We start from the raw sequence: 20,724 nt of genomic DNA on the forward strand, positions 1-20,724 counted from the left end.
AGCACCACACAGTTCTACCCCCAGGGATTGGACCCTGGGCAAGGTTGTGGATGGTAAATACAGACTCAAGATGCAAGAAATTCTTTTATTGCATTGAAGGCTTTTCTGGAAGCCTGGAGGAAGTCAGGTGGACCCACTTGCCTCGCTCCAGCCACAAAGGCAGTGTGAACCTCTGTTGTCTGTCCTGCCATGAAGTTTGGCTCCTAAATGGTGGCTGTGTGTCCCCTCCCTCCTAGAGGGGCTGTGAAGGCTGTGTGGGGATAGGCAGGGGCTAGGGAGTGTGAGAGTCCAGGGGGCAGACAGGCTTGATTCCTGTTTAGGTTGGAAATCAGGGAGGGCCTGGTCACGCCTCCCAAGAACACCCTGAGTCAGGGGCTGGAGACGGGGTGGAGCAGGTGTGGGGTTGTCAGCTCCAAGTTCAGAATCTGGGGCAGAGATGCTCCTTGCCAAGCCCCTTCCATAGGCCCCAAGTTAAAGGGAGGTCCAGTGGGCGGCAAGTCTGCCCCTGGGCCTGGAGCCCAGCTCTCAGCACCCTGAGGTCTCCCCCAAAGGACAGAAATGAATAACAAAGTGAGACTGGTAAGAAAAAAGAAAAAGAACCCACGGTTTCTATTAAAAAAAAAAAACCCGCCCTCCCCGGGGCCCCTGGTCAGCTAGGAACCACCTCGGTTTTCACTCTTTTGGGAGGCCTGTGAGGGGCAGGGCTGTCCGGCTGTTCCCTTTTGGGGCTGGTGGGTCCGGAACCATTGTGCTGGGTGCAGGGCTCAGCTGTGGGTTCCTGCTTGGGGCTGGCAGGCACTGGGCTGTCGAGCTGGGGGGAGTCCTCCTCCTTGGGCTCCAGCTTGGGGGCAGGTGGGCGTGGCAGGGGCGGCAGTGCCCTCTCCACCACGTGGGGGCCGTCCCAGGCCGGGATCTCCAGGCCCAGGTGTTTCATGAGCCGCGTCATGACCTCATCAACATAACCGTGGATTCGCAGGTCTGCGTGGCGGTCCTGTGGAGGCGGGGAACAGTCAGGTGGAGGGAGAAGGCTTGAGGGGGGTCCAGGGGTGATATCAGGGATAGGCTTCCACACGTACGTGCTTGGTGGGCTGAAGGTTGACGATAACCAGGCGACCTCCACGGCGCTTGGTGGCGAGGGGAAGGTTCCCGCTGGGCCGGATTTGCAGGGAGGTGCCCAGTGTGATGGACAGGTCTGCACTCCTGGGGCCAGGAGGCAGGATTAGTTTAAGCCCCTTAGCAAGGATCTCTGCAGCCCTCCTCCTGCCCCACGAGGCAAGGGCGTGTGGTGGCCAGCACATACACTCCCTGACCCTTGCTCAAACACCATGGCTTCACTGCTCTGCCAACACAACGGGGCCAGTCCCGGGAGACCTGCTCACACAGCACCCACCTCTGCTGGGGGCCCAGCCATGGCCTGCCTCTGACACTTCCCTTCTGCCGGGCCACCCCTCAACCTTGTCGGCAGAAGTGGAGCTGCTGGTGGGGAACTCCTGGGTTCTGATTCTGGCTCAGTCACTTCTGGGCTGGGCAGCCTGGATGGAGGAGTCCAGTTGCTCCAGCCTCAGTTTCCTCCTCTGTGAAATGGGCCTGAGCAGCACCCACCCTGGGATGTGGTGAGGATGGTATGTGAGGGCTCAGTACAAGAGCTATTATGAGTGAAGCAAGGCCCAGACAGGGTGCTGATCACTCCTTTCGGGGCTGGAGCTGGCTGTGTTTCTGCCCCTCCCCCACCCACCCACCCGGGACCCACTGGGGTCAGACCTGCTGGCCTCGTCGGCCAAGGTGAGGTCCCGGTCAGGCAGGGAATCCTCCCAATCCAGGATAGTGTCTCTCAGCTCCCCCCTGTAGGGAGGGCAGGGGAGTTAGCAGGAGACTCGTGGCCTCCCCTGGGGTCCAGGGCATGGGGAGGGGTCACTCACCTGCAGGCCCGCAGTCCCCTGGACTTGGCCACGGTGCAGAGCCGGCCTGTGGGTTTTAGGCCCATGCTGCCCACCACGGTGTCCCGGACATACTGCCTGTGCCAAGGAGGAAAGGGTCAGCTCACCGCTGGTTTCCAGGCAGCCCACCTGGGCAGCTCATGCAAAAAGCACACAGAGCTGTTTTTCCAGGAAAGTGCAGGAGCGTAAGACCAGAATCTAAACATGAGGTGACAGCTGGCAAACCCAGCAGGGGCTGGGGATGGGGAAGCAGAGGGGGCCTTCCATGAAAAAGCTGGCCTGGGGACTTCCCTGGTAGGTTAGTGGTTAAGACTCTGTAGAAGGAGAATGGTTCTGCCAACACCTTGATGTTGGACTTGTAGCTTCCAGACCCATAAGACTATGAATTTCTGTTGTTTTTAAGTTACTCAGGTTTGTGGTTGTCTTGGCAGCTGCAGGAAATAAACACACCTCCCAGGAGGAAGATACACGCCCAGATCCCACCGTGGAAGGGCCACACCCTTGACTCTAGAAGCGGCAGGCTTAGTCACCAGGACCTTTTGGGGAGCCCAACCTGGGTTATCCATGACTTGTGTCCCGCCCCTCCCGCAGTGGCACTCACGTCTTACACTTGACACATTCTTCTACAAACATGTTTCCGTGGAGCTCTGCCAGCTTGTCTCTGTGGAAGGAGAAGGAAGAGGCTCAGCGGAGGAGCAGGATCCCCAGATCCCCAGCCAGCCAAGATCCAGAGGGCTCAGGGCTGGAATCCTCCCAGGACCAGGAAGAGGGGATCCCGCCCCGCTCTCCAGAAGCGACTGAGAGACCTGACAGCTGAGCGCTAACCCTCCCTGGCTGCCTCGCTGTACTGCCCCAGGGGCCTGGAAAGGGAGGGGCTGCCATCCACGTCCATTTTCTAGATAAGGAAACTGAGGCTTAGGGAGAGGGGTGGCCCGCTCAAGGCAGGGCAGGGGGCTGGACACTGGGGGCACCTGGGGAAGCCGGAGCGCACGTGCAGTCCGTCCACGTTCTGGCTGACCAGGAAGCGCAGGAGGCCCACGCGCTCCAGCTGCACCAGCGCCATGTGGGTCTTTGTGGGCTGGGCATTCTCAAAGGTAGTGTCGAACTTGGGGGCCAGGCCCCGCTCCTCCATCGTCCAGACGCCATGGGGGCCCCTGCGGCAGCAGGTGGAAGAGACAGAGAGAGTTTAGAGATCAAGGAGAGAGAAAACAGACAAAGAGAAACAGAGGAAAAAGTCAAAGAGAGAGAGATTGATATAGACAAAGGAGGTGAGGTAGGAAAGAGGGAGAACGTGGTACATAACAGCAGAAATTATTCAACTCACCCAGCACTTACTGCTGCTGCACTTGGCATGGCCCTGCACTGGGTGATGCCGGGGCCCTAGTGCACCCAGGCCCTGCCCTCAGGGAGTCCATGGCCCTGCACTGGGGGATGCCGGGGCCCAAGTGCACCCAGACCCTGCCCTCAGGGAGTTCTCCATCTCGTTAGGAAGAGACATAGGTGGACACAGAGCCTCTGGCCCTCTGGGGGCCGGGGCAGAGGGAGCAACCCAGGGCTGGGCTGGCCCAGTGGAAGTGGTGAGGGCTCTTTGTGGGACTCTGGGAAGGCTTCCTGGAGGAGGCAGAGCTGTCTCTGAACAGAGAGGAAAGGGCAAGGCTGTTCAGACAGTCTGGGTGCTGCAGGGGCTGAGGCTGGAGAGCTGAACCAAGGCTAGGTCAGGAAAGGCTTTGATTTCCAGCCCGAAGTGCTTGGAACTCTGAAGTGTGGCAATGGGGAGCTATGGCAGGTTATGGAAGGGGGATGAGATTCACACCTTAGAGTTCTAACACTCCTCCAGATGAGGAATCTGCTCTTCTGCTGTGAGAGTCTATGGTGGGGGCCTGAGAAGCCTCAGATAGAGAATACAAGTGCAATAGGCCTGCCCATCTGGGTGGGGTTGCAAACTTCACACCTACAGGGGCCACTTGGAGGCCACAATTTTGAGACCCCTGCTTTTCAGCAATGAGACTCTTGTCTAACACAGACTGCCCGAAGTAGAGGAAAGTTAGACATTATCTGGTCTCACACCCTCACTTGCAGTTGAGGAAACTGAGGTCTGGATGGTTTCTATGGTAATAATAGAAGCCAATATTTAGCCATGCACAATGGGCCTAGACAAAAGACTTATGTTTCCCAGCACCACTTGCAACTAGGTACAGTCACATGACCCAGTTCTGACCAATGAAAGGCAATGTTGGGTGTGATATAAAGGGACCTGCTTTGAAGGAAGGGTCTTACACATTCCCAACACCCTAGGGGACTGATGGGTCACCCTAGACTCAGAGGGAGGGAGGGCAGCAGGATGGGCTTTGATGCCTGTTCATCTGGCGAGCTCACAGGGAAGGCTGTGGCAGCCTGGCAGGCCCTGCCTCAACTTCCCGCCCTGCCCACCGACCTGAAGTCGGGGATGCCTGAGGCAGTGCTGATGCCTGCGCCTGTGTGGAACACCACACTGGAGGACTGCCAGATGAGCTGTGCCAGCTCCCACACCTTCTGCTCCAACTCCTCGGGGGGGTCGAAGACCTGTTGGGTGAGGGAGAGCAGCAGGGAGTGAAACAGAAGGGAGTGGGGCAGGTGCTAAATCTCTTTAGTCATGTCCGACTCTGTGTGACCCCACGGACTGCAGCCTGCCAGGCTCCTCTGTCCATGAATTCTCCAGGCAAGAATACTGCAGTGGGTTGCCATTTCCTACAAGAATGACAGAGCCACAGTGAGGCAGGAGGTACATGCCCCCTGCCTCCCCCGCCACCTTAATGGTTAACCGATTGGAGACTCATTCCCAGTGCTCCAAAGAAACTCTGAGGTGAGAATAGCAAGACAATTAAGGCAGGACACTGGGCCCTGCCCAGATCACGTATTTCTCATTCTCGAAGTCAGGAGACCTCGCCGATCACACGTGGGCAGAAAAGCTCCTTGGAGGTCAAAGGTGAATGATGCCAAAGGATAATCTACCCATGGGCCTTCAGAGTAGAATCCATCTCAGCTAAGAGATGCATGTGCACACATGGGAGGATCCTGAGATATACCAAATATGGACTCTGAACCATGCAAATCAAAATGATTGGGCAAAGGAAATCCAGAAGAAATGCCCCACAGAAGTGATTTAAACTGCCACAAAAGCACAACTCAGGGACGCTCCCTGAGTCTGCCTGCGTGTCTATCCGTATGTATGGTACTCTTTTTCCTCCTAATAAATACTCTACTTGCTTCACTACTTTCTGTCTCTGTGGAAACTCTTTTCTGCAAAGCTGAAGGGCCAGGGGCCTTGTCACTGACCACTAGTCTAGTGGTTAGGATCTGGCGTTTTCACCACCTTGGCCCAGCTTCAATTTCTGGCTGAGAACCCAAGTCCCGCTTCAAGCGGTTTTAGGCCCAGGCCACTCGAGATCAATAAAATGTGACAAAAACTGATTAGAACCAACTAGGTTCAAGATGGCAAAAGGTGAGCCTTCCAGTAGACCTTGAGCCTCATTATATGCTCACTGTAATACACCAGCATGATAAACGACATGACAGTTCAGAAGGCTAAAACGTGGGAGGTGGCCCAATTCCCGGAAATCCCCACCCCTTCCCTAAAATAATTGGAATAATCCTCCCATTCACTAGCCCATGAAATTATCCAGCCCCTAAAAACTAACCACACCGTATTTCAGAACCTCTCACCTGCTGAGCTGGCTCACACCCTGTCTGTGGAGTGTTTCTCCCAAGGCTGTTCTCACCTTTTGAGACAGACTGCATTCTGTCTGCAGATAGTGTTTCTCTCTAAATAAATCCCCTTCTTACCTATCACTTTGGGCTTCTCAGGTGGTGCTAGTGGTAAAGAACCCATCTGCCTATGCAGGAGACCTAAGAGACACGGGCTCAATCCCTGGGTTGGGAAGATGCCCTGAAGAAGAAAATGGCAACCCACTCTAGTATTCTTGCCTGGAGAATCCCATAGACAGAGGAGCCTGGAAGGCTACAGCCCACAGGGTCACAAAGAGTCAGAAACAACTGAAGCGACTTAACATGGACACATGCACATATCTCTGTCTCACTGAATTCTTTCTGCAGTGAGAAATAAAGAAACCGAGCTTCACTAAGTCCTAAGACAAGGGTGTGATCTCAACTGAACCGTGGGTTCAAATCCCACTCCAAGTTGCATGGTTTCAGGAGAAGTTACAACATGTCCCACAGTGAGCAAGGCCACAAGCCACAGACGGCCTTGCCCAGGAGGAGGGGAATGGGTGGGAAAAGGCAGCTTGTTATCACATCCTTTCTCTGCCCACAGCCCTCCAGGGCTCCCACCTCTCTTGATGGAAAAATCCAAGTCCCCACCAAGGCCCATAAAGCCCTGCAGGACCTGCCCCATCCCTGCTCTCCCCTCCTCCCTCTCTCCCCTTCGCTCACTCCACACAGGCCTCCTTGATGTTCCTCCAACACACCAGGCACAGTTCAGCCTCACGGCTTTGCAGAGGCAAAGCCCTCCACCTGGAATGTCCTTTGCCCAGACACCTACATGACTCCCCTTGCACTTCCTCTCCATCTTGGCTCAAAAGCTATCTTATTTGCATACTCATGTTCATAGTAGCATTATTCACAGTCGCTAAATATGGGAGCAACCCCAGTGTCAATTAACAGATGAATGGATACTAACAAATGTGGTCTACACGTACAATCAAACCAGTCAATCCTAAAGGAAATCAACCCTTAATATTCATTGGAAGGACTGATACTGAAGCTGAAGCTCCAATACTTTGGCCACCTGATGCGAAGAGCCAACTCATTAGAAAAGACCCTGATGCTCGGAAAGATTGAAGGTAGGAGGAAAAGGGGATGACAAAGGACGAGATGATTAGATGGCATCACCAACTCAATGGCCACGAATTTGAGCAAACTCGAGAGATAGTGAAGGACAGGGAAGGCTGGCGTGCTGCAGTCCATGGGGTCCCAAAGAGTTGGACATGACTGAGTGACTGAAGAACAGCAACACATACAATGGAATATTATTCAGCTTTAAAAAGGAAGAAAATTTGGACACATTATTCAATACAGATGAAACCTGAGGACATCATGCTCAGTGAAATCAGACAGACACAAAAACACAAATACTGTATGACTTCACTTATGTGAGGTCCCAAGAGGAGTCAGATACAAAGAGAAAGTAGATGGTGGGCCTGAGGCTAGGAAAGGGGATAGAGAGTCACTGTTTAATGGGGACAGAGTTTTAGTTCTGGAAGAGGAGAAAGTTCTGTAAATGGATGGTGGTGATGGTTGCATAACATTAAATGTATTTCATACTGCTGAGTTATCTTAGTGATGGCTATCACCAGCCACCTAGTTTGCAATGCAGCCCCCAGTTCTCATCACCTGCTTTACCTTTCTGGCTAGCGCTGACCACTATCCAACTGACTCCTTACATTTATTTGCTGCTTATCTATCTCCCAGCTGGAACGAGGGGGCTTGGCCTGTTTGGTTCCCCATGTGGTCCCAGGATGAACGTAGGTGCTTAATAAATGTTTGTGGGTTAAAGTGAAAAAACTGGCAGGAGAGAAGAGTGGGGCTTCACACCATCTGAGAGCTCGTGAATGCCTGACTCAGAAGGAACGCACCAACCTTTGTGGGAGGGGGCAAGCTTCTCTCCAGTTTACAGGAGGGAAAGAGACCCAGAACGAAGGGATCCCGCCAAGGTCTCAGTGCATGGGGGGGATTTCTCTCAGCGAGGCTGGAGGGGTCTGATTTCCATCTTCCAGGTTCCTCCTCAGCTAAAAATCCTCATCAGCCTCAGGATAGTGCCAGATCCTCAACTTGGCACTTGAGGCCCACCCTGCCCCAGTTTTGGAAAACTCTCTGGCCAAATCCGCCCTCCAAGTTTGTCTATTGCCATCTCCCGCCTTTGCCCCGGTGCCTTCCTCCTGGAACTACATCCCTTGTTCCCCCATTAGAACTTCAGGACTTCTCGAAGTGGGTCCTATCCTCCGTCCCCTGCCGGACCGACCCGGAGCTGGGCGTGGTCGCATCCCCAGGCGCACTGGGTCGTCACTTCCCGCCCCCTCCTCACTGGGAAGTCCCTCCCATTGTCTAGCCTCAGTGTCTCCAGATATTCCCACAATGCCCCACTGCCAGCCGGTCCCGCCCAGCCCACGGCCTTCACGGCGGCCGTCGGAACCCCCAGCTGCGCTCACCTCGGGTAGACCGCACTTGCCCTTGTCCGCATACGGCGAAAGCCCCGCCGCGTAATTCACCGACATCCTCACTGCACCAACGGGAACAATAAAGTTTCCCTTGTTGCGGCCGCTTCCGCCGGAAATAGGGTGGGACGAGGAAGAAGGAGGAGCCGTATTCTCATCTTTCGTACCTGGCCGCCCCTCGCCAGGCGCATGCGCCATGCACTGTCGCCGCAGTCGCCATATTAACTGCTGGCAATGGCCCGCCGGGTTCCTTTACGCTGGTCATGTGGGGTGGGGGCCTGGGAAAGGGTTGTTCAATGACCCAGGCTGGATACTAGGGGACTGTCCACGTGAGAGTTCTCCAGTCACCTGTAAAATGAAGGGCGGAAGCGATCGGTTCCCTCTTTCCACTTTTGAAAACGAGTAAACTGACGCCCACTTCCCTCCCCGCGTCCCCCAGTCCCAGGACAGAGCCTGAGAGGAAACCCACACTCTTGCTTCCAATCCAAGGTTCTTCCCCCTGCATATTTCAGAAGTTTATAAATATACAAATTCAGGGATCCTGTGCATGTGTGCTGGGTTCAGGAGGCAATTCGGATCCTCACTAGGGAGGCTCACGGACGCTGTTCTAAGTTACCTGAACGTTATCCAGGTGTGTGATAATCACTCAGCAAGACAAGCCCTGACCGCACCAAGAGGCTGGAGAAACTGCTTATGTCCTTGTTGTGGAGGCTTGAAGACTCATTCAGGAAATGTATTGAGCATCTACTGTGTGCTGGCGAGACGCTGGAGACCACCGGCAGCCCCCTGTGACGGGGCAATGGTGACTTAGTCTGACTGGCATATAATGAGGGCCGTGGGCAATGAAGGCGCTCAAAGGAGGCGCCTGACCCAGCCTGGGGGCAACCAGGAAGGCTTCCTGGAGAAGGGGTGTTGTGGCAACTATCTGAACAGTGAGTACCAGTGAGAATCAGCCAGTTGGAGGTGACAGAAGGTACAGAAAGAAGGCTCCTGGCAGAGGAACCGCTAGTACAAAGGCTGAGAGGAGAGAAAGAAGGTGGCTCATTCCAGAAACTGAAATAAGTCCAGCGATGTTAGGGAAGAACCTCCGTGTCTTCCCGCCAGAGCCCCTTGGCCAACAGACAGCCCCGCTGCCACCCTGTCTCCTCCCTCTGCTCATCCTCGGGCCCCCTGGGGCAGCTGCCTGCTCAGAGCTGATCGGGTGTCAGGGCTGAGTGCTGGGAGCTGCGGGTGCGAGCTGGTGGCCCGGCTGGGAGCAGGTAACCAGAGCCGGCAGTGGACACGGTGGCCTAGTGCTGGCAGCACTGAAACTGCAGGAGGTAGGAGGGAAGGAGGTGAGGGAGGCCCAGGATGGAGGCTCCCCTAAGGGCCTCAGGCTCCTTGACCCCCAAGCCCTGGAAGGTGGGAGAAAGGAAAGGCCAGTGTGTGTCCCAGCCGTGCTGAGGCACCATCTCTCTCTCTCTCTCTCTCTCTCACACACACACACGCGCGCGAGTGCGTGCTAATTCATGCATGCACCCCTTACTTCTTTGTCTAGGATTCATACCCTCTCTTGCTGCTGCTGCAGCTCAATGTCCTGCCCGGCCAGCAGGCCCTGTGGATATATCATCACCTCTTCCAGGAAGCAGCTCCCTAGATAAGGGTACTTTCCCCTTCCCCAAGCCGGCAGATTCCCTCCTGCCCAGAAAACCTGTGGACTCCTCCCTTGGGTGTCAGTTACACCCTGCTGTAGGTGTGATTGAGTCTGTTAGACAAGAGTAAAGAAAAATGGTGGTGGGTGAATGTGTACATTGATGAACAGGGTAAATTGAAGGGGTGAATGAATGGATGGGTAGTAGATGGATAGGAGGGTGGATGGATGGGTGGATAGTTGAGGTGGATAGATGAGTAGTTGGGTGGGTGGATAGGCAGCTGGACGGTGGGTGTGTGGTGTATGAAGCATGGTTGAAGGGTTCATGGAGAACCATAAAAAGATGAGTTTGGTGGCTAGGTGGTGGCCAGTGGGTGGTTGGATGGATGAATGCATGGGTGACTGGATGGTGGGTGGATGGATCAACGGATGGTGGGTGGATGAACAAGTTGATGTGTGCATGTTGGATGGGTGGGTGTGTCAATGGTAGATGGATGGATGGATAGGTGAGTGAGTGAGTGGATAGGCAGGTGGGTGGATGGTGGATGGAGCATGGTTGAAGAATGCATGAAGAACCATGAAAAGATGAATTGGGTGGATGGATGGATGGGTAGTGGCCAGTGAGTGGTTGCATAGATGAATGAATGAGTGAGTGGATGGATGGGTGGATGGATCAGTGGATGGTGGGTGGATGTTGGATGGATGGGTGGGTAGATGGTGGATGGATGGATGGATAGGTGAGTAGGTAGGTGGGTGGGTAGGCAGGTGGATGATGGTGGGTGGTGGATAAAAAAGCACGTTTGAAGGGTGCACAGAGAACCATGAGAACATGAGTTGGCTGGGCGGTGGACAGTAGGTGGATGTAGAAATGCTTGGTGGGAGGATGGGTGCATAGGTGAGTTGAATGGGTGGAAGGAAGGTTTGGAGAATTCATGGGCAGGTGGGCAGGTGAAAGGAGAGGTGAAGGAAACACCTTTACAGCAATCCCACTCTGACATAGGAAGGAATTCCTATCCAGACACCCAGCAAAACACCCCCTTGAGATCGCTGCCTGACCTCTGTACCTGCAGATGCACAAAACACAGAACAGGCTAAGCTGGACAGACATGCGTGCACAGACATACCTTGTGTTGAGCTGTGCACACACATGCATGGAGCCATCAATCACTCTAGACCTCCACCCACCTCGGGTGACTTGCCTCTGTGCTCTTATTCACGCAGGAACCAGGCTGGTGTAAAGGGTTTAGTCTCAAGGATGTTCTCTCTGACTTCCCAAAGAACATGCTCTATACTAAGAGGCGTCAACTCTGTGCCTGGCCCCTGAGGACCCACTAAGTATTCAGGAAAACAGAACCAGTCCAGACACTTCTAGCCTCTGGAGCCAAGGATGGAGCAGAAGAAGAGCTGAGGGAACCCAACTTGGGAGTTAGAGTTCTGCCCATTAGTAAGAGGCAAAGCTGATCAGAACACCGCGGGATTTTGGAACTAGGCTGGGAAAGATGAATAGGAGTTCACCAGAGGAGGGGTGGGGACAAGGCAGACATAACTGCACAGATAAAAGCTTGAAGACCAGAAAAAGCTTGTATATACCTGGACAACAGGAAAAACTGGTGGGATGAATTTACTGAGCACCTACTGTTTGCCAGGCTCTAAGTTAGAGACCTCATGGGAAAGCAGAGGGAATTATCTCCTGCATTTTAAGGAAGAGGGATGTGAAACTCGGAGAGGGGAAGTGACCCGATGAAGGACACAGAGCAGTTAGAAGATGGGATAGGTCTGTGACCTGCTCTAAGGGCTGGGATGGCCTGGGGAGGAGGAAGTGGTACTTTTGAGGAGTGAGAGGCAGATGACCCACCTGCCCCCAGAACTGACGTCCCTCACCTCCTGGCTTTTCTCAGGAGGCCTGGGGAGAGGAGAAACGCCAGACGCTAGCTATGAAGACCCTCCGGGCACGATTTAAGAAGACAGAGGTGAGTCTGAGGCCACTGAGATGCCCGCTGTCTCTCAACTTCAGACTCCTGTCTCCCAGGACCTGGCTGAAGATCCACTGGGCCTTTGCACCATTGTCCTGTGTTGCTCATCACATCTTTTGGCAAATTCGTTATGACCAAGCCCCTCCCTGGTTCCCTATCAGCCACAGGTTCAAGTTTACCGTTTTATTCTCTGGCCACCTCTCCCATTTCTCTCTACTGCCCCCTGCTGCCGTCATCTCCACACTGCCTCCTGCTCAAGCTTTCCAGCCACCATCCTTTTGCCCAGGCTGTTCCCTCCATCTGGCCTTTCCCTGTACTGCTCCCCATCAAGTCCTCCCCACTCTTCACAATTTGGCTCCAAGAAGATTTCTTCTGGAAGATCTCTACTCCCAGCTACAGTGACCATTGGCTCTTCTGGGGTCTCACTTTCTCAGGGATCCTGATATCTTGCTGTTGCTGCTGATGCTGTTGAGTATTCAGCAAATACTTGCATCCAACGCTGTTCTAGACACAAAGGCGACAGCAGTAAACAGGGCAAACAGAAACCCCTGCCCTTGTGGAGCTGACAGCCGCGTGTGGGTGATGGATGCTGTTAATAAACAAGACAAATAAATGAAAAGGCATGCTTTGTACCAGGCAGACTAAGAAAGCAAAGAAAGGGAATTTGAAGCATCCAGGAGAGTGGAGATGGTTGCAGTTTTAAAGCAGATTGTCAGGGAACTTCCCTGGTGGTCGAGCGGCTAAGACTCCACGCTCCCAGTGCAGGGGGCCTGGGTTTGACTCCTGGTCAGGAAACTAGATCCCGCATGCTGCAGCTACAAGTTTGCATGCTGCAATGAAAATCGAGGATCCTGAGTCCCACAGCTAAGACCTGGCACAGCCAAAGAAAAAAAGATAATAAATAAATTGCCAAAATAAATAAATAATAAACATTTTAAAAATGAAGCAGGTTGTCAGGAAAGGCCCCAGCAAGAAGCTAATACAAGAGCAAAGATCAGAGGGGAAAGGAGGAGGAAATTGTGTGTGTGTTTGAAGGACTTGCATTGCAGGCAGAGGGACCAGCCAGTGCAAAGGCCCTGAGGCAGGATCCAGTTGGCATCCCTTGCCGCTCTGTCATGGACTATGAACTTCCTCAGTCATCCCTACTCCCTCCTAACCCTCCTCTCCCTAGTCCCTGCCAGGGTGGAGGGCAGTCCAGGGCAGAGTGACAGAAGCTGAGTGCGAATTCACACACAGTCAGGCAGCCAGCCTTCCTGAGCACTGGTCTTTGTGGCTGCCCTCCGTCAGGCTAAACTCTGCAATTACAGCACAAAGAAACTGAGTTCCAGAGAGGTTAACTTGGCTTTCTTGTCACAGAGCAAATCAGCAACAGGGAGATTCAAGCCCACACATGTCTGACTTCAGAGCCCTTAGTCTTTCTACCATGATGGGGCCTCCCCATCAGCCAGGTGTGGCCCCAGGCAATCTGGGAGGCTACCTGGAGGAGGTGGTGCTAGGGCAGAGCCTTGAAAGACAGGGAAGATTCAGACAAGTGAAGACACATGGTGGGTGAGGGGGAGGGGAGGGATATGGATATGGATATGTATGGATATAGATATGGATATGAGGATATGGACCAGTATGGGCAAAGGTTTGGAGGCTGGGCTGAGCCTGTTTGATACAGAGGCATTATGGGATGATGAAGAAGTTCTTTTGGCTGGAGCAGAGAATGTTGAAAACCAGCCAGAGGAACATGCTGGTTGTTCAGTCGCTCAGTTGTGTCCGACTCTTTGAGACCCCGTGGACTGCAGCATGCCAGGCCTCCCTATCCTTCACTTTCTCCCAGAGTTTGCTCAAACTCTTGTCCATTGAGTCGATGATGTCATCCAACCATCTCATCCTCTGTCGTCCCCTTCTCCTCCTGCCCTCAGCCTTTTCCAGCATCAGGGTCTTTTCCAGTGAGTCAGCTCTTCACATCAGGTGCCCAAAGTATTGGAACTTCAGCTTCAGCATCTGTCCTTTCAGTGAATATTCAGAGTTGATTTCCTTTAGGATTGACTGGTTCCATCTTGCTGCCCAAGGGACTCTCAAGAGTCTTCTCCAGCGCCACATTTCAAAACCATCAATTCTTCAGCACACAGCCTTCTTTATAGTCCAACACTCACATCTATACATGACTACTGGGAAAACCATAGCTTTGACTATATGGACCTTTGTCAGCAAAGTGACAAAAAATGGGGCAGAGGAAAAAGCCTGGTTTTATTCATTCATTCATTCATTCATTTACTTGGGCCGTGCTTCGAAATTTGCAGGATCTCAGTTCCCTGGCCAGGGACTGAACCTGTACCCCCTGTAGAGGAAACTCAGAGCAGGGAATTCTGCCCTCCCAACCGATTCTTAAATGTATTTGTATTATTTATCAATTTTAACATTCCTTCATTTTATTTATTTAAAATTTAAATTTCATGTTGTTGAATTTATTTTTATTTATTTCATGCTGTTTTTGTTTTTATTTTCAACCACTATAAGGAACTTTCCAGGTGCTTTGCAGACATCAGCCTATTTAATCCTTGTAACAATCATGTGCTGCTGCTGCTGCGAAGTCACATCAGTCGTGTCCGACTCTGGGGGACCCCATAGATGGCAGCCCACTAGGCTCTGCCCTCCCTGGGATTCTCCAGGCAAGAACATGTGGGATGAGAGCTTTTATTATCTCCACTATTTAAATGAGTAAAGGATGCCCAGAGAGGTTAAGGAACTTGACCAAGGTCACACAGCTAGCAAATGAGAGGCCCACCTTCTCCCTGGGCTCTGTTACTAGGAACAGGATAGGGCCTTGACTGTGAGGAAAGCGCACTGCTTGAGAAGAGAGAGAGGGATTGGGGTAGGAGAAAGTGAGAAAGAAAGAGACAGCGCGAGGAATAAATGGCTTGTTAATCCCTACAAAATCTGGCATGGGGTCAGCTTCATTTGGGGCTTCCCTGGTAGCTCAGATGGTAAAGAATCTGCCTGCAATGGGGGAGACCCAAGTTCAATTCCTGGGTTGGGGGGATCCCCTGGAGAAAGAAATGGCAACCCACTCCAGTGTTCTTATCTGGCAGAACCCCATGGACAGAGGAGCCTGGCAGGCTACAATCCATGGGGTCACAAAGAGTTGGAAACAACTGAGCGACTAACACTTTCACTTTCTTTTCAGCTTCATTTATTGCAGAGTGATCCTACAATTTTCATTCCATTTGGAATCAATTCCTAGTTAGTGTTCACATTTACCCCTAAGAATTCCTGAGAACTTGAAGTCAATGTTAGACCAAACCATATCATTGGTTTTTAATTTTGTTGTAAATTGAGAGAATGCTTTTAATCAGGAAGAGCATCTCAATTTTTTTTATCTACTTCTATTCAGAGAAACCAGGAATCCAGGTATCAATCACATGGGTCTTCTCAACCATAACAGAGATAATACCAGAGAGCCTGTAGCCATAGCATTGTTAATTTCAGAAGCAGAGTTCTGTTGAAATAAAATTCTTCAAAAAGTTTGGGGCGCAAAAAAAAAAGAAAAGAAAAAATGTACCTAATTTGGGACGTGACTGTGTTTTGATAGGTGCCTAGCACAGGGTCAGAAGGCAGGGGCGGGGGCAGAGGGGTGTTAAAAACTCCACCTGGGTGTGAGTGTCTCTGGGGTTGGGTGTTGCGGGGTGTGCCGAGCAGAGACACCAAAGGCTGGGCCAGGAGCGGCTGAGCAGAGGAGCAGGAGCAGAGGAGAAGCTGGGCCTCCATCCTTCCATTCCCCTGCAGCACGCCCCCACCCCCACACCCCCACACCCAGGGCTCCAGTTTCTCTGCTGGCAGCAGGAGTCAGGTTCAGCTTTTGTTCGGCTGCCCCGAGGGAAGAAAGCAAACACCCCTGACGGCAGTGGTCCTCCCCCGCCTCCCTCCGCCTCCATCTCCCCGGACATTCTGTTTCCCTTCCTCAGCACACAACCCAGACACCACACCTGGGCTCCAGACGTTCCCTGCTTCCACTGCTCTCAGGATCCAGCCTGCTTTGAGTCCTCTCCGGGCCTCAGTATTTCCATCCGTAAGATGGGAGTTAACTGGAACTAGAAGCCTCGTTTTTTGGATTCCCTCTGATCTCTTGCCCTTATTTCAGCTTTTAGAAAAATCCCACAAGAAAGAAGCTTGTGGATCTGTAAAAAAAAATTTTTTAGACGATTCATAGACTCCCGGTGCCTCAATGCTTTTTGGAAAGCCTGTCTGTCCCTGTTCCTCACTTTTACTCCCAGAGTCTCTATTTCTTTTTTTTTTTTTTTTCCGATGTGAACAAACTAGTCTTTTGATACTGGATCAAAAAAAGGCACCAGGGAATTGACTGAAATTTGTAGCTTGTAGTTTATTATTAGAATGCCCTGCAAAATACTCTTTTTTTTTGTTTTTTTGATTTTTAATTGAATTTGTTACAAATATTGCTTCTGTTTTGATTTTTTGGCTACGAGGCAGGTGGGGTCTTAGCTCCCTGACCAGGGATGGAACCTGCGCCCCCTGCATTGGAAGGCAAAGTCTTAACTACCAGACCGCCAGGGAAGTCCTGAAAAATACTCTTGAAATGAAGAAATGTACATGTGGATATTTACTAGATATATGACTCTATTTTAAGTGAATCATTATTTAATTCATTCAACAAACATTTAATGAATACCTACTGTAGGCTGGAGACCAAGGTTGGCTTCACAGATGCTCCCACTCAGAAGAGCCCCGTGTTTGGTTTCATTTCTGCCTGTCATGACATTCTTAGTCACTTTTCAGCTGAGGGCCCTGCGTTTTCACTTTGTATCGGGCACTCCTAAATCTGTACATGGGACCTGCTGGGGAGATGCGGCAGTGACTAAGGGACACAAAAATTCCTGCCTGTGCAGAGATGACATTCGGTGGAGAGATCAAGAGGAAGTGATATTTTCAGAAAGGTACATGGGATGACGTCAGGTGATAATAAAAACCATAAAGGAAAATTGGCCCCCACTGAGGGAATCAGAGTGACAGGGGGTGACCAGAGAAGGGCTGTCTGAAGAGGTGTCTTCCAGTGCAAAAGACAGTGAAGGAATCAGCCTTGTAGGCGGTGGAGGAGAGAGGGCATCCTGGGTGGAGGGCACAGGAAGGGCAAAAGCGCGGAGGTGGGCAGAGCTGTCAGAGGACCGGAAAGGACGCCACTGCAGCAGGAATCTGTGGACCAGGGGACAGGCTGGGGGAAGAGCTCAGAGAGTTGACATGGAGGCGTGATTAGAGCAAAAGTGGGCACATTTTTCATGGAAAAGGCTGGATGGTAAATTTCTTTTTCGGCCACACCTTGCAGCTTGTGGGATCTTGGTTCCCAGTGTGTGCATGCTAAGTCACTTCAGTCATGTGTGATGCTTTGCAAGTCCATGAACTATAGCCTACTAGACTCCTCTGTCCATGGGATAACTTGGGAGTCCTAACCATTGGGCCGTCAGGGAATTCCCAGAGGCTGTTTGAAAATTAATGAGCACATGCCAGTGTTGTTGTTCAGTTGCTCAGTGGTGTCCAGCTCTTTGGACTGCAGCACGCCAGGCTTCCCTGTCCTTCACTCTCTCCCATAGTTTGCTCAAACTCACGTCCATTGAGTCAGTGATGCCACCCAACCATCTCATCCTCTGCCATCCCCTTCTTCTGCCTTCAATATCTCCCAGCATCAGGGGCTTTTCCAGTGAGTCAGCTCTTTGCATCAGGTGGCCAAAATATTGGAGCTCCAGCTTCAGCATCACTCCTTCCAATGAATATTCAGGGTTGCTTTCCTTTAGGATGGACTTGTTCTCCTTGCTATCCAAACTTGTTCTATGGACTCTGAAATGTGATTTTCATATAATTTGGAGGGGGGGGTGGCGGCCATACCTTGAGGAGTGTGGGATCTTACTTCCCCGACCAGGGATCAAACCTGCACCCCCTGCATTGGGAGAACAGAGTCTTAACCACTGGACTGCCAGGAAGTCCCCTCATATAATTTTCATGTGTTACAAACTATAACTCTACTTTTGATTTTTTACCCCCTAACCACTTATATGGAGAAGGCAATGGCACCCCACTCCCGTACTCTTGCCTGAAAAATCCCATGGATGGAGGAGCCTGGTGGGCTGCAGTCCATGGGGTCACTAAGAGTCGGACACGACTGAGCGAATTCACTTTCACTTTTCACTTTCATGCATTGGAGAAGGAAATGGCAACCTACTCCAGTGTTCTTGCCTGGAGAATCCCAGGGACGGGGGAGCCTGGTGGGCTGCCATCCATGGGGTCGCACAGAGTTGGACACGACTGAAGCGACTTAGCAGAAGCAGCAGCAGTAACCACTTATAAGTGTAAAAACCATTCTCAGCTCTTGGCCTGGACAAAACCAGGTGGGAGTGGGGTAGGGTGGGAGACCTTAGTTGGTGGCCCCATGCCATGGAACCTCCTGGGCTCTGTGAGCAGTTAGCATCTGATGACAAGTGAGGTCACTGGAGGCTTATGTGCAGGAGAGAGATATGCTCTGATGCAGGTTTAGGCAGCTGGTGGGCCAGGGAGGGGAATAGAAGCAAGCAGGCCCAGGTGGAGGTGACCCCACAGTGGAGCTGTGATGGGACTGACCGTGGGTGAGAAGGGGTCCTTGGATGCAGTTTGGCTTCCGGGTTGGGTGTGGGGTGAGAGAGAGGAGTCAGGTGGGATGGTGGTACCCTTAGCACACTGCGAGGGGAGGGACTTCTGATTGTGTCTGGCATCCAGAAGGACAGACCAAGGGCAATTGGAAATCCGAGGCCTGAGCTGGGAGATCCATTTCAGTCTCCTCTCTGGACAACCTAAGAGTCACCCCCCTACCCAAGTGTAAGAGGAGAGAGGAGGCCTCAACACCCTCCCTCCAACTCCTCAACTGCTTATCAGCAAATTCTCCGTTTACCTGTCCCCACCTCTCCCTCCACCTGCCCAAAGGTGTCTGAGAATAATCACGGACAACAGCAGTGATCCTGCCCCCAGGGACACTGGGTGATGCCTCTGACATGGTTGTCACACAGTGGGCAGTGGGGAGGGGCGCTGCTCCTGGACCAAGGATGCTGTTCACACCCTCACAGAGTCCAGGACGGCCCCACCCCAGGGAATGACCAGACCCCAAATGTCAGCAGTGCCTCCAGTGGAGGAACCTGGCTTTATGCTATCCACGCCGTTATCTATTCCATTTAACAGTGAGAGAATTGAGGCCCAGAGAGGGAGAGTGGCTAGTCTCAGATCACACAGCAGGTATGCAATGGCAAAGCTGTCTTCGAAGCCCCAGTGCCTGTCAGCAGCCATTGCTCTTAAATTCAGGTTCCTGGGACTCCCCTGGTGGTCCAGAGGTTAAGACTCCGCACTCCCAAGGCAGGGGGCATAGGTTCGATCTCTGGCGGAGGAATTAAGACCCCATATGCCTCGTGGTGCAGTCAAAAATAAAAATTAAGGTTAAAGATTCAGGTTCCTGAAAGCCTGTCTCTCCACACATCCCTTCTCTCCCCTGTAATCCCAACCTCCCACCTTTTCCTGGCTGTTTCTCAAATTTTCATTCACAACACAGTGAACTGTTCTGCCTTTTGGAACTGTTTGTGGCTCTCCTGACATCCCACACGCCTTGTTTCCCCCTAACTCCGGCGGCTGCTATACAACATCTCTCCTCCTCCGCCCCACCCTTCAGTATGCCCCCCACCAACGCCCCAGGTCCTGGATTGGGGCAGAGTTACCACACTGGTCCAGGAGCGCAATTTATTTCATGATTTCTCCCTAACATGATCTTGTTCCTGCTCTTCCCCAATGCTGTCCATTCTTCAAGTTTCAACTCAGATGTCCTCTCTTGCAGGATCTCCCTGACTTCCCAGATAGTTTCAAGAGTCCTCTCTGAGCTTCCAGCTCATCTGAGCTTCCCCTTTAACAGCCCTGATCACTTTGGTTCATAAATCCATGGGTGTGTCTGTCTCCCCAGGGACCTCAGTGACAGCAAGGACAACTGTCTTTGCCACCACTGAGTCCCAAGGTGCAGGGTTGTGCCAGGCACCCTCTAGGACTCGTGGACTAAATGAATGCAACTGGCTTATGAGTCATGCCTTCACTGAGCAAACATTCACCAACTGCCTCACCCCACCCTGGGATCCAAGGCCCTTTGCCAGGGAGGCCTCAGTGGGACTCTGCTCTCAAGGGGCTCCCAATCTGAGAATGGAATGAGGGGAACACAGACCTTCCCATCTCCTTGGAGTTAGAGCTAAAGCTGGTGTCCTCACTGTCTTTCAGGGTTTAACTGAGCACCTACTATGTCCTGAGTCCCAGGATGCAGGGTTAGATATGCAGACAGTCCAACCACATCTCTCTGTGATGAATGAATCTGTGTTTGTAGCACACTTGCTTTGTGTCAGGCACTATGTGCTGCAGAGGTCCCCAACCTTTTTGGCACCAGGAGTCAGTTTTGGGGAAGACAATATTTCCATGAGCCCGGGCTGTGGGGGTGGGGATAGTTTCAGGATGATTTAAGTGCATTACATTTATTTTGCAGTTTATTTCTATTTTGTGGCAATCTCAGGATTTTCCACCTTAACTTTTAGGGTTAGGGTTCAAGTTCCTCAGAATCTGATGCCCCTGCAGATCTGACAAGAGGCGGGGTTCAGGCAGTTGAACATCAATGAAGCTTCTCGGTTGCCCACCACTTACCTCCTGCTATGCGGCCTGGTTCGTAACAGGCCACCAACGGATACTGGTCCATGGCTGGGGGGCTGGGGACCCCTGATATACAGCATCTCATTTAGTCCTCCCAGTAACCTTCTGCAGTAGGTACTGTTTAATAGGAAACCCATTTCCTGGATGAGGAAAGTGAAATCCAAAGCAGGTGAGTATCTTGGCCCATCCTGTAGGTGGGAAATGCGAGTGTGTGGAGGGTATCTTGGCCCATCCTGTAGGTGGGAAATGCGAGTGTGTGGAGGGTATCTTGGCCCATCCTG

General features: G+C 52.1%; 1 protein-coding gene across 4 annotated transcripts; it reads right to left on the minus strand.

The window, feature by feature from the left end:
• SIRT6 (sirtuin 6) lies at positions 72-8,909 on the minus strand. 4 transcript variants are annotated; one of them, XM_018050858.1, is made up of 10 exons: positions 8,763-8,909; positions 8,141-8,494; positions 4,372-4,499; positions 2,909-3,091; positions 2,539-2,598; positions 1,920-2,015; positions 1,762-1,842; positions 1,391-1,532; positions 1,077-1,200; positions 72-991 (listed from the first exon to the last, which is right to left on the minus strand). In XM_018050858.1, the coding sequence occupies exons 2-10, from the start codon at positions 8,342-8,344 to the stop codon at positions 954-956; spliced, it is 1,056 nt and encodes a 351-aa protein (XP_017906347.1). In that variant the 5' UTR covers positions 8,345-8,494; positions 8,763-8,909; the 3' UTR covers positions 72-953. The 4 variants fall into 4 exon arrangements, with proteins under 4 accessions (XP_017906347.1, XP_005682622.2, XP_017906348.1 ...); XM_005682565.3 differs by lacking the exon at positions 1,391-1,532 and having other exon boundaries at positions 8,763-8,878; XM_018050859.1 differs by lacking the exons at positions 1,391-1,532; positions 4,372-4,499; positions 8,763-8,909 and having other exon boundaries at positions 8,141-8,270.

Source organism: Capra hircus, chromosome 7 (assembly GCF_001704415.2).
Source record: "Capra hircus breed San Clemente chromosome 7, ASM170441v1, whole genome shotgun sequence".
Classification (NCBI taxonomy): Eukaryota; Metazoa; Chordata; class Mammalia; order Artiodactyla; family Bovidae; genus Capra; species Capra hircus.

Bases quoted from the DNA above. Each gene is read 5' to 3' on its own strand.
- SIRT6 (XM_005682565.3), bottom strand. From the start codon at position 8,344: ATGGCGCATGCGCCTGGCGAGGGGCGGCCAGGTACGAAAGATGAGAAT. The intron at 2,599-2,908 runs GTGCCCCCAGTG...CTCCTTCCACAG, and splicing joins GTGCGCTCCGGCTTCCCCAG to AGACAAGCTGGCAGAGCTCC. The intron at 1,201-1,761 runs GTCTGACCCCAG...TCCTGGCCCCAG, and splicing joins TTGGCCGACGAGGCCAGCAG to GAGTGCAGACCTGTCCATCA.